Source organism: Aulonocara sp. 'chitande type north' Nkhata Bay, linkage group LG1 (assembly GCF_057382095.1).
Source record: "Aulonocara sp. 'chitande type north' Nkhata Bay isolate Kocher_YH1m ecotype deep benthic linkage group LG1, A_spYH_male_GT1.1, whole genome shotgun sequence".
NCBI lineage: Eukaryota > Metazoa > Chordata > Actinopteri > Cichliformes > Cichlidae > Aulonocara > Aulonocara sp. 'chitande type north' Nkhata Bay.
The window spans coordinates 15,305,548-15,318,710 of NC_141344.1; the positions used below are offsets into that span (position 1 = coordinate 15,305,548).

Here is a 13,163-nt window from a genome sequence, read left to right on the forward strand (position 1 = left end):
TTCTGTTATCTCTCTGGACACTGACCAAGTCCTCACACAGTTTTGTACCTTGTAGCCTAGCATGCACGCTATTGCTCAATAAAATGGATGTTTGAGTCGCTCCTCAATGCACCCAAATTGTTGTAACCCTGTTGTAACACAAGAAGGATAACTATGCTTTACAATACTCATAGTCCTGACATACACCCCTTCAATGAGCAGGTTTTTTTTTAACTACATGAATTGTTCTTCATGTGCAGACTTATAAAATAAAGCAATGCTGGCACATTTTGGAGTGGTCTCTATTTTGCACTCAAAGACATTTGTAAATATTATTTGTTCAAATTGTGGCCAATTTTACTTAGTCATTTTCTAAACTTTTCTTTTTAAACTTCAAATTGTTGTAAAATATTTTACATAAAGTTCTAAAAACTTTGGCTGTCATTCAAGAATTTAGCCAAAGGAGCTGAGAAGTGAGATCTATGTCAACAAGCAGTTCCATAATAGACGGTTTCATCATAATATCATAAAAATATGATTGCTCTGAATTATTAATGCACAAAAACATAATTATTTTCAAAACTAGATAGTCCTTTGACAAACTGTAACGTGACCCTAGACTGTTCCTTAATACAGTCTAATATTCCTATGTGAAACTGAGTCACCTGCTCTGGTGAAAGCACTTTTTTGTTAGAATTAGGATGTGCTCTTACGCCACTTGGTAAAAAAAATAATTACATTTGATGTGGTGTTCTTGCGTTTTTTTTCCCAACTCATCACTTTCAAAGTCAGATGACAGTCATAAAAGGAAGAGAAAGCAGCTGGACAATCATCTCTTTCTCTGTGGTCAGTGATCAAAAGCACAATCAGGGTCAAATCACAGGACACTACTCAGATGAATAAAACTAGATGTAAAAATCACATGAAAACCAATGTTGGCTCAAAAACACATCCACATGCAGTACAGAGATAATATAGGGGAAAAAAGATAATTTACACAGTCTGTGTATTTATTGCAGACTTTCTTAAACAGATAAATAACAAATGGTTATTTGAGCTTGAAAAAATCTCACTGGTCCCAGTTAACTGTGTTTTGACCAAATGTAATCATCTTTTCCTGATACCAGCACAGCACCAAGGTTTCCTGGGCCCAGTACTCTTTCTCTGGAAATTATATCACAGTTTTCAGTTCAGTTTTTATTTGACCACCATGCACATCTCCATTAAAAGTTTTGCGCAGCTTGCTTACAAATGCATTACAGTTATATTACATTTCATTTTCATTTAGATTGCAGCTGTTCTACTTTTTATTCCTGTAGCACCTTGGCAGTACTACCTTTATATATAAGGATGATAATTTGGGTGTTTTACTATACTACACAACGCAAAGACAAAGACAAATACCTCAAAACTCACAAATCACTTTTATGTCACATTGTAATACCATGATATAATAAAGGTATATCAAAATCAAAATCTAATATCGAAGTCAGTTTCAGTTACAATAAATAGAATATCATCTAAGTAAAAAAAAAAAAATGCGTCCAAATAAATTTTTAAACTGCAGGGTTTTCATTCTGATTAAGTTCCAAAAAAAAAAAAAAAAACTAACACAGCACAACCCAGCGGTTCTTCCACATTTTCATTAATAAAATAAAATAAATAAATAAATGCATATATTAACATTAAAATAAAAATATTTATATTTATATATCGTTTTTCATGGATTCTAATTCAGATGGTTGACTTTATCTGTAAGAAGTCAGGACTGGTTTAAACTAACGGAAGAGCTCGATGACCGCGTGGATGACGGTTAGATCACATGCTTTGAGTTCATGTGATCAGTTCACGTGCTATCAGGAGTAAATAAAAGCTGAAAGGGGCCGTTTTTAACGCCCGAATACTCTTTTGTACTTACGTTAGCCGGCTGAGGTTGGGGACCTGGATCTGTAGAGCTGATCAAACTCATCGGTTGAAAAACATACTGCCGGTAAATATTTGTTGTTATTTATTGTTTTCTTCCGATTTTAGCCGCTACATCGTTTACACGGAGAGCTGACCGCTAGCTAAATCGGTCACATAAACTCATAGAAACCAGGTTAAAAAAAGGCCAAGTATAGCTCATATTTTCATCACTAGTCGTCACCAATAACATGCTAAAACCGATTTTGAGCTTCTGGGTGCCAGTTAGCTTATTTGATTGCATGGATTGAATGTTGTTTATGACTGGGTGACCCGTTTTAGCTTCACGGTCAGATGTTTTGAAACGGGTGAAGCCATTTCCCCCCCAAAGAAACACACATGACTTATTCTTATCATTCGTTATTGATTATTCTGTGCGTTTTGGTATAGGCAGGCAGTATTTCGATAACATAAAAAGGGATTTTGGGGGGGGGGGGGGGTTAGAATATTGTGTAATATAATCCTGAATTCAGTCGGGGAAATGGAAAGTGAAACTGTGTTTCATAAGAGCGTCCTCTGAGCCATCCTTTTTCTTTCAAAAAGAAGAGGAAAAAAACTGGAAACAAATTATATACTGAAGCTTTGTTTAGTTAGTTGTGAACATGTGAGCTGCATACAGAGGCTCCCAGGTGGAGGGGTTAACCAGAGAGAAGTGAAATTATTCTAAGGACTATAGCGGTGTATTGTTCAGAACAAAGAAAGGTTTACTTCTACTGTCACGTACCTCAAACACCTCAGCGTTATAGGAAGGAATAAGGAAGTGATCAAGAGTAAAGTATGTAGTCCGATATGTTTGTTACCACACCTTGTGGGCATAAAACTGTGTGACAATTTAAAGGAAAAACCCACAACGTTTGCTCCCCCACTAGTGTGTAGATCTGGTGGCTCAGTTATCGACAGGGGAAAAACTACACAAACTAGTTGTAACTGAACACCTTTATACTATGATGAAATGTTATCCTATAATTTCCTTCCAGGAAAGCAATGCCCCTGTCAGATTGTTTGAATATGAAAAACATGAGTCGTATGCTTTGACCTCCAGTAAAATCTCGCTATGTCAACAGCCGTGGCAGGTTTTGGACCTGCACACTTTAAACAGTAGGAAATGAAATACTATCTTTTGAAAGGGTGTCGAGGTACACTAACTATTCCAGCAGCTTGGTAAAAGGACCTTAAGAAGGCCATAAGTTTTTTTTTTTTATTTGTTTTTTTTAAGTTTAAGTAGACAAGAGGGAGCATAAATAGTTTCAAATGATTGAATTGCCTTCAGAGGTTGGTTCTTATCTTAAAGGAAGATAAGAAACTGAAGAAAAGATTTAGAAACTAAAGTTTTCCTTTCTCCTGTATGTCTTTCGATGGCTTTGGCTTTGACTCATCAGTTTTTTTTGTCTTTCGCTTAAACCACACAGGGGAACATTTATGGCCTCTTGGCCTTTAACAATGTGTTAATATCAACGCTAAACTGTCATCAAACTTAATGTGGAGGGTTTTCTTTACATGAACAGAACTGTGCCTAAACAAAGGTCTCAGTATGACTCAGCAGCTTAACTCAACTGTGGCATGAGTGCATTCAAAGGTACTGACTTAGTACTTGGAAAAGACAGCTCAGCGGGTTTCTCATCCACTTCCTCAAAAAAAAAAAAAAATCTTTTGATAGAAAGAAACCACTTCTCTAGAGAATTAACCAAAAAACCATTTGGTGTCTTTCAAACATGTTCTACCATTCAAATTTGTCTTGTCCTTAATAAGATTTTTGTGTGTGTGTGTGTGTGTAATATTACACTGTACTTAGTTTGCACACATGGAATGGTTTCTTTAGCATAACAGTTATTGTTTTTATAGCACATGCACAAGAATTCAAAATAATCCAAAAACTGGAGGACACTCAGAAATCTCTCTGCACATGACCTGTAAACATGCTGTCTTTTATTGAGCAGCAAGGCAGTGCTTTGGTGTGATCTCAGAGCGAATGTGTCATTCTGCTACGGGAAACTGCCTGTTCTTACTTCCTTTTTGATATGCTTTTTTTTTTTTTTTTTTTTTTTTTTTTTTTCATAATCCATCATGTGATAGAAACCAGCTTCACAGAAATTCACATGTTCTGTTTCTCAAGCAGGCTTGTGGTTTTGTTTTTAAAACAGGACCTGTCTGAGCAGGTGTGGGGATTTCACGTATTCAACAACATAACTGACTTCTGTTTTCAATGGAATGTTTACTCTGGCTTACTGGCACAGTAAGCCAGAGTAAACATTTTTGGCTGGATGCATTCATGTACAAGCCTTTGTTCTTTACTTTTGCTTGTAAAATAATTTTGGGGCACAGTCTCATCAGATTAAATAGTTTGTAGTTAGATCATCTGATCCCAGAAGAAGCAGAGTGTCTGCACTGGTATTGATTTCTCTGGACTTCCTGCTATTACCGAGCACTCTCCACTCCTCTTTTTAGTAGGCTACGTTATCTGTCTGTAATGGAACTAATTTCGGCTCACCCCATTGCATTTTACTTTCTATAATGTGGCCTGTATTATTCACACACTGGAGCCAGTTTCCTGTATCGTTGGTCCTGTCGTCTGTGCCATATGAACTGAAACCCAGAATCTTTAACAGTGGGGGGAGTGCAAAGGAATTTTTTTTTTTTCTTCCTTTACCGCGTGGCTGCTTATCAAAATCGACTAAAATCGTTGAAATCATTGGAGCATTTGCTGAGGCAGCATCTTTAACCACTGAAGGGGACTTTGACGCATGACTGACTCTAAGAGGTCTTTCTCCGCTCTCTCTGCATCATTTTTTTTTTCCACTCGTAGCTTCAAGCAGTGTGATGGTGTTCAATCAGCTGTGACCTTTTAAGTGGTGATGTAGTTTCAGGAGTCTATCTTAAAGGGTGAATATCATACTGTGTGTAGCTGCAGCAGTGTATTGACTACAAATGTGAAAATCCAGCAGAGCTGGAGAACAGCTGAGGATTTTAAAATACAAATAAACCTCTACTTCCTGTTTTTGAACTCTAGCTAGACTTGTGAATGTTCAAGAAAATCAAAAGGCTCATTTAGCCGGTTACTGAAATGAAGTCTTTGTTTATGACATGATGCAGTAACAGAATAAATTACCACAGCTAAACCAAACTTATTAACTTGTCTTTCAGGCAAGATGTGGCATGCAGCCTTCCTCCTGTTGGCTGCCAGCTTGTCAGTGAGCCTGGCCAGACCCCACCTCCATCCACTGTCTAGTGAGATGGTCAATCACATCAATAAACTGAATACTACCTGGAAGGTGAGTGAATTGTTTTTTAATTTAATTTATGACAGACCTCTGAGAGTAAAAGTGTTTGACTAAATCTCCTCCCTGTCTTGCAGGCTGGCCACAACTTCCATAACGTCGATTATAGTTATGTGCGCAAGCTGTGTGGTACAATGCTGAAGGGACCCAAACTGCCAGTCATGTGAGTCTTAGTCATATGTTCTGTGGTTGCGAAACAAGTCCTCTAACGATCCCTGACATCAGAATATTTCAACCTACGCTGACCACAGGATAGTTGACTGTACTTTCACATTATTCTCAGTGTCACTGGAAACTTACCAATAGGGCTACATGATTATGGCTAAAATGCTAATCACTTATTTTGAGTAATGAAATCAAAATTATTTGTTTTAATTTTTACATTGTGCCACATTCTTGTTAAATAAAACTTCTTTAATAAAATTAAATAATGTGCTTATTCACCTGAGAGCATCTCTTGGAAGCTGAATTTAAAGTCTTTCACTTCATTCATTGTAGCTGCATAATTAAAGTGAATATAAATCATAGTACTCGACAGCTGTGGGTCCCTTTCCCCTGGAGTGTTTTTCATACAGCGTGGGTATTTCCACTGCTTAAGGCAGTAATCTTTTGTTTAGTAAGGTAACTGTTTTCTTGAAGCCTTCAGTACTCTCTGTTTATTGGACAAGTCTGTGGTGATTTCAGTATGCCTTTGTGAGCCGGAGGAATAGGCTTGTTGTTATGGATGTCTGTAGGATGCAGGTCGATTCACATTAGCAGCTCTTGCATCACATACAAGTCTTCCTGCAGTCATTATGCTGCATTTTCTGATGGGTTTTCAGGGAGTTGAATAAGTTGAGTTGTGATGCAGATACAACTCTATGGCACTCGCTGCATATGAGTTCTTCTAGTTAGGATTAGGGATGGGTATTGATAAGATTTTCACGATTCCGATTCCATTTTCGATTCTGTTTAACGATTCGATTCTCTTATCAATTCTTTTTAAAAAAGGAGAACACTAAGGTCGATTAGCTTAGAACTTTGTTTTATATCTTCTCTTTGAACAAGATAGAAATTTAGGAGTAACATGGCCTTACAAACCCAACAGTGAGATCTTAAGAGATCCTTAAGAGATCCAGCCTACGGCTCTTCAATGGGGTGTCACAGGGTCCCCGGAAAAAAAAATTGTAAATGTAAAATAGTAAAATAATAAAATCAATATTCTTCTGTAGTAATAACAAAGTATAACATAAATTATTCTGTAGCAATTACACAAGAATATCCAGTAATGTCCCTGCCTACAATTAAACACATTCACTTACCGTAAATCGGGGCATCTGCTGTGGCAAATGGGTGCAAGCCTTTGACCACAAACTTAGTCACTGCTCGGTGACATTCGTCTATCCTGGCCTGAAAGGAGACGCTACCGGTAGACTGCAGCGAGAACTGCCAGCATCTGAGCCAGACTCTGTCTGTCTCTCTCATCATGGTCACCTAAATGCACAGTAATGGCAGGTTTTGTAATAAGGCAGATCGCGCTAACATAATATGCACTGTTAGTTGAATATTTATCTGCCGCATTAACGGGAGAGGATGTGCAAACGTTACCGCTGCTGCTGGGTTGAGATTCACTAGTCCAGAGCGGAATTAAAAACATGACATTCATTTAAGGTCATCGTGTGTTTTGTGAGCAAATGCTTTTGCATATTCGTAGTGTTTCCTCCCTTAAATGAAAGATCTACTTTGCAAGTATTGCAAGTTGCTCTGTCGTCATCCGTTCTCGTAAAGTATAATCAAGCGTGTTTGAGCCGCCATGTTTCCTGCCAGGTAAATGACGCTCTGCAACGTGGTGATGTCATTCAGGGCGACTGGCAAAAATGGCAAACAATTCCAAGGAATTGAACCGGTGGGAACCGGTTCTCAACAAGAACCGGTTTTCGATACCCATCTCTAGTTAGGATCACCCGTGCCAAATCCAAAATGTTTCCAAAGAGTGTATGATCTGCTTTCAGGGCTGAGTTCTGGAAGGCATCTGACTTTTCTTGCATTTATATTTTATTGTGGTGTTGCTCGTCCAGAGTAGTACAGTCAACTTTAACCTCTGCAGTGCAGGGAACGGCTGTGATTGGCTCATGTAGGCACGTATTTAAGCGGTGGTTTAGGGTATGTTTAATTTGCTTTTGGTTGGATTGATGGAGCATGCATATTCAGTTTTGCACAATCATTAATTGTGCAGCCCTACTTTACTAAAACAATAGTAAGTAAAACTTCTGGTTTCCTCTGCAGGGTTCAATATGCTGGAGATTTGAAGCTGCCAAAAGAATTTGATGCTAGACAGCAGTGGCCTAACTGTCCCACTCTGAAAGAGATCAGAGACCAGGGCTCCTGTGGATCCTGCTGGGTGAGAAGCTGCTCAATGTCACCACATGTAGCTAGACTCTTCAAGAGCTCTGTAATCTGAAATTGCCTAAGAAACTTAACAAAAACAAACCCTCATTAAGGAAGAGAATGGAGCTCAGCTCTTAGGACAAGAATGAAACCTTTGCTTTTCAAATTTTGCGATGATCTGTTTCCCTGCTTCATGTCTTTGTTGTTGTGGGTCCAGGCGTTTGGTGCTGCAGAGGCCATCTCTGATCGTGTATGCATTCACAGCAATGGGAAGGTCAATGTGGAGATCTCCTCAGAGGATCTGCTGACCTGCTGTGACAGCTGTGGCATGGGGTGAGCAGTTCTTACCCATCAGATAACTGAAATCACTAAAATATTAAAGATCAAGCTATTGAGATTATAATTATTTACCAGGATCACTGAACTTTGATAATTAAATATAATGAACCAAACTATGACATAAAAACCTTAATCTGGGGAAAAGAGCAGCAGATATAGATGATACAATTGGTACTAAGAGAGGGAAAGAAAGTTTGGCGCTTTCCTTAAATAAGTTCATTTTTAGTAAGTAATGTTTTGTTTTTCTGTGTGTGTGTTTTTTAGATGTAATGGTGGCTACCCTTCAGCTGCCTGGGACTTCTGGGCAAATGAAGGGCTGGTCTCTGGGGGTCTCTATGATTCCCACATTGGTGAGTGTGTTTCTGATAGATTGATGCAGTTATGCGCATGTTGGGTGTGATTACAGTAGAGACACTATATCCTTGTGTCTGCAGGCTGCAGGCCCTACACCATCGCCCCCTGTGAGCACCATGTGAATGGCAGCAGACCTCCCTGCACTGGGGAGGGTGGTGACACACCAGAGTGTGTCCGCCAGTGTGAGTCTGGATACACACCAAGCTATACACAGGACAAGCACTATGGTAAGAGCAGCAGAAAGAAATGTATATTTATCATAAATAAGGTTTGTAATATTGTCTCAGTCTGCATAATTATGAGTAATAATTGCAACGTAACAAAACAAATTGTTATTGAATTATAACAAATGGATATTATATGAAATCTGAGGGAACTCCTTATCCTGATATTCAAATAGCTATTGTGCAGATGAACTTTGATTTTCTGGTTGTTGTTGTGTTTTTTTTTTTTTTTTTTTTTTTTTTTTAATTACACATATTATAAACTTCTACATGCAATATTTTATTATTATTATTTTTATGTTGGTGAACAAGGCTGTATGCACACATATCTTGACTCTGTGTGTTGCAGGTAAAACATCTTACAGCGTGCCATCAGACGAACAGCAGATTCAGTATGAGATCTACAAGAACGGCCCTGTAGAGGGAGCGTTTACAGTCTATGACGACTTTGTTCTGTACAAGACTGGTAAGAACACATGAACTCATCACACATGTAATGGTCACCCTGCCTGCCATTTCACAAATTCACTTTTACTTTGTGGCTGAAGCATAAGCATAGTGTGGGATTGTGTCCTCTTAACATTGATTTGAACTGAAGCTCCTCTTTGTTTAGCTTTTGCAGAGGTTTGTGTGTGAAAAGTTAACAGGCTTTCATGCTGGAAATCTCCAACTGCAGCTAGATGCAGTTTGATATTCTAGTATTTAAGGTGCCTTGAATGTGACTTAGTATGAAATAGACACTATTAGAATACACACCCAGTCTCTTCACTATATTGTACTAAAAAAAAAAAAAAACAACTTTAGGTGAGCTCTAATGGATTTGTTCTGTCTTATCCAGGTGTTTATCAACATGTGTCTGGTTCTGCTGTCGGTGGTCACGCCATCAAGATCCTGGGCTGGGGAGAGGAAAATGGCACTCCCTACTGGCTCTGTGCCAACTCCTGGAACACTGATTGGGGTGATAATGGTGAGCAGAGGCAGTTTAATACTGTTAACACACGTAGTCATCATGCTATGCAAGGGGAGTCACTACTGAAAATACTACAGTATAATCCTGTAAAATGGAATGGGGAGTCTTATAGCTGAATCAGTATTTTGTTCAGAATCACAAGGACTTGATCTTCATTAAGACAGATGTATTATTTTTAATTATACATTATTTATATCAGGAGCACACACTTCTATATTTGACTTTATTTTACATGTAAAACAGACTGACCTCATGACACCAAAGCTGAAACCCTGTTCGCTCTATTTTTTTTTTTATTCATTTATTTATTTTTTTAAACAATAATCATTAAATGCTCTGAAAGGGGGTCTTTACGTCTTTAACTTTTACAAATGTTTTCTTGACATTGTTCTAGCTCGTTTACACAACTCTACCAGTAAATGAGAAATTCTTCTCTTACAGTAAATTATAGTAATACTCCCTCACTCAAAATGGGCAAATGGTGCTGTTTATAGATGTTCACGTGTTTTCTTCAGTTTAGGAAATTGAAGTAAATTCTGTTTTTGTTTTTTTGTTTTTTAGGATACTTTAAATTCCTGCGTGGTTCAGATCACTGTGGTATTGAATCTGAGATTGTGGCAGGGATTCCCAAATAAAAACTAAGGTAAGATGGTAAACAGATGGATTTTATGTGTGAGATTTTTTTTTTATTTATTTTTTTAATTATTATTATTATTTTTAAGTATGGATTTAAAAGATTATTCATAATGTACTTCTGACTTTTCTTACATGCATAATTCAGAAATGGATTCAGATTTTCTTCTGCTGTCAGTTACATGTAGACCCACATTAACTCGATGCAAGTCCAGCAGGCTGGTGTGCCAACTTTAAGAGTCATCCTTGCTTTAATTTCCCATTTTTCTCCTTTTGTACCTGCAGGTTTTCAGCTGTAGCATCATTACACTATCACTAGAGGGCGATGCACTCCACTGACCAGAAGACACAGCTGACAAAATTAACTGCTTTTAGTCCTTTTTACCTAAAGCGCGCTGATCACTTTGCACACCGGCTTTAAAAACTAAAGCGAGGTGAATTTGCAGATGGGATGTGACAGAAATGTGATGAACCTGAGGAGAAAGTGCTGGAGTTGATGTTTTCACCTCTTAGACAGACAGGAGAAATTTTATTTTAGACAGGCATTAGCATTTGGTTGCTTCAAAACAGGCTATTACTGTTGTAGAAGTGATTAAATTAATTTTGACAGCATGGATTTTAGAACAGCGCAATGTCATTTTGACGAATGTGTCTAATTTGTAATGATCACAGCTTTTATATTGAATTTATAATTTCTCAGTGCTACTCCATAATGTCAGGATGGACTGTCACAGGTGCCAGTTAGTGTTTTTAAACTTGGTTGGAAATTAAATGCAGTGTTGGCTGCCTGTTATAACTATAATATTGGCACATAACTGTTATGTTTTGAAATAAAAAAAAATAAATAAAAAAAATCTTGGTGTGTGTGTGTGTGTGTGTGTGTGTGTGTGTGTGTGTGTGTGTGTGTGTGTGTGTGTGTGTGTGTGTGTGCGCTATTACAAAATCTTTTTCCTGGATTAAGCAGATAATAGAGAAACTTGAGCTATCACAAATGTAAAGTTTTGATGTTGTTAATTCTCAAGTGATTACACATGACAATATGATTCATAACTTTCCGCCAGTAACTCTTAAATGATTTATTATTTTTAATGCAATTATGACTCCCTGCATCTCGGTTTTGGTTGTAATTTATATACCAGAAAAAGCAACATCCAATTGATTAAAAATACAAAATTTGACAATCACATTTTCTGTCCCACCAATGAATTTGAAGCAAAATGCAAAATTATTTGTGTAAAATACACACTTCTGGGACAAAATGTAAACCTAGTTGTTAAAGTTATTCCAAACCATTTAAAATACAAAACTGCCTTACAAGCATATCAATTAAAGTTGGTAATAAAGGTGCTTCTTTCATATTTGCTCTGTTTACACATCTCTTTTAATTGTTAATTAACTTCTTTTAACATTTACATATAAGATCACTGCACTGCAATTTGTCTCAGCATACATGAAATGCTCTTACCAAAACTTATTTTCAAAAAGGGTGGCATGGCAAAAGTGTGGGGTTTTTTGTTTGTTTGTGTGTGTGTGTGTGTGTGTGTGTGTGTGTGTGTGTGTGTGACTGTGTGACTGACTGGATTCAGTGTCGCTAACAGCACAGTGTCACTAACCAACTTTACCAAAAGAATATGGATTCATTTCAATGTTTCCTTATGTGTATACATAAAACTACATTTAGCCTTCATTTTCAGTCCATTACTTTCCCCAACTTGGATCATTTTCTGAGGAAAAAACCAGAGGTGTGGACTCGAGTCACATGACTTGGACTCGAGTCAGACTCGAGTCATTAATTTTATGACTTTAGACTTGACTTGAAAAAATGTTCTAAGACTTGTGACTTGACTTGGACTTTTACACCAATGACTTGGGACTTGAATTGGACTTGAACCGGTTTATTTGAAAAGACTTGATATTTTACCCCAAATATAAAATTTAACATGCATATTATATAGAGATTGAAAATGTGACGTCATTCACGGGTAGAACCGCAAAGGATTCTGGGAACTCGTGGCAAGCGGTACTAGCGCACGCAGGCTTTCAATTAAAATCAGTTATACAGCGATAAAAAGAAACACAAAAATGTCAAGAAGCTGTTGTATTATTAACTGCAATAGCCGGTCGCATGACAGCCACGGGAAGCCGACGGGTAAAGAGATCGGTTGTTATCGGATTACGACGTTGAAGAGAAATTGTTCAAGCCATGTTTCCGAAGTAACAAAGAGGTGACGGATGGAATGGATAGCAGCCATTCAAAGATCAAATATAACGTCCCAGAACACTCCAGCTCACAGGTTAGTCTGCTCCAAGCATTTACACGAAGGTCAGTGTTTTTTAGTAGTTAATACGTCATTTTCATAACATAATTGGTGATATAGGTTACAAGCAAGTCTGGCGCTGAACAGAAATTGTGGCGCTATGCTCCTTTATTTATTGTGCATAAATAGTGAATTGTCCTGACACAATATTGCGTTTCGCTTCTGTTATTATGGTACATTGACAAAAACATACTTTTATTCACAGGATAAAACAGGTTTTTTGTATCACTAATTGCCCAGTACGATTACAGCATACAATATTGTTGTCACTGCTACATTTCTGTGATGGGTACCAGAAATTATTTCCACTACTAATTAATTACCGTTGAGCTCAAAGGTCCTATTAATAAACGGTTAAGGAATGTGTATTTATGACGACAATTTGTGAGACTGGTAAACTTATGATACGTACGATGGTCTTTCGTTCTACACGGTGCATTTCAAGGTCCTGCACCCATCCGTCGGTAAACTGTACCTGGGCTTGTTGCAGTGACCTGAAGTTACTAAACTTCATGAGTGTATGCACTCACTCCAACAACCGTATGATTATAAATATGCATATAAATATGCTAAGATGAGATAGCTGACTTCATCTAACTAGCAAATGTTGTCCAGGCTACGTTGGTGATGCAGTTTTTTTTTTTAATGTGTATGATATTTTTGTCATGCGATTTTAAAGCTGGTCCTACAACCGCATCCAAGAATAACATGCAGCGTATCTCAGAACTGTCGGTGAAAATTA

General features: G+C 37.6%; 1 protein-coding gene across 1 annotated transcript; it reads left to right on the forward strand.

Moving 5' to 3' along the window:
• The first annotated feature begins 1,796 nt into the window (after positions 1 to 1,796).
• Positions 1,797 to 10,961, forward strand: ctsba (cathepsin Ba). Its single transcript, XM_086285158.1, has 11 exons — positions 1,797 to 1,969; positions 5,083 to 5,210; positions 5,294 to 5,379; positions 7,482 to 7,596; positions 7,801 to 7,916; positions 8,187 to 8,272; positions 8,357 to 8,503; positions 8,850 to 8,966; positions 9,339 to 9,467; positions 10,032 to 10,113; positions 10,389 to 10,961. The coding sequence occupies exons 2-10, from the start codon at positions 5,088 to 5,090 to the stop codon at positions 10,103 to 10,105; spliced, it is 993 nt and encodes a 330-aa protein (XP_086141284.1). The 5' UTR covers positions 1,797 to 1,969; positions 5,083 to 5,087; the 3' UTR covers positions 10,106 to 10,113; positions 10,389 to 10,961.
• Positions 10,962 to 13,163: the final 2,202 nt, after the last annotated feature.

Coding starts and splice junctions, on each gene's coding strand:
- ctsba (XM_086285158.1), top strand. CDS start 5,088: ATGTGGCATGCAGCCTTCCTCCTGTTGGCTGCCAGCTTGTCAGTGAGC. Junction 7,917..8,186: donor TGTGACAGCTGTGGCATGGG/GTGAGCAGTTCT, acceptor TGTGTTTTTTAG/ATGTAATGGTGGCTACCCTT. Junction 9,468..10,031: donor CACTGATTGGGGTGATAATG/GTGAGCAGAGGC, acceptor TTTGTTTTTTAG/GATACTTTAAATTCCTGCGT.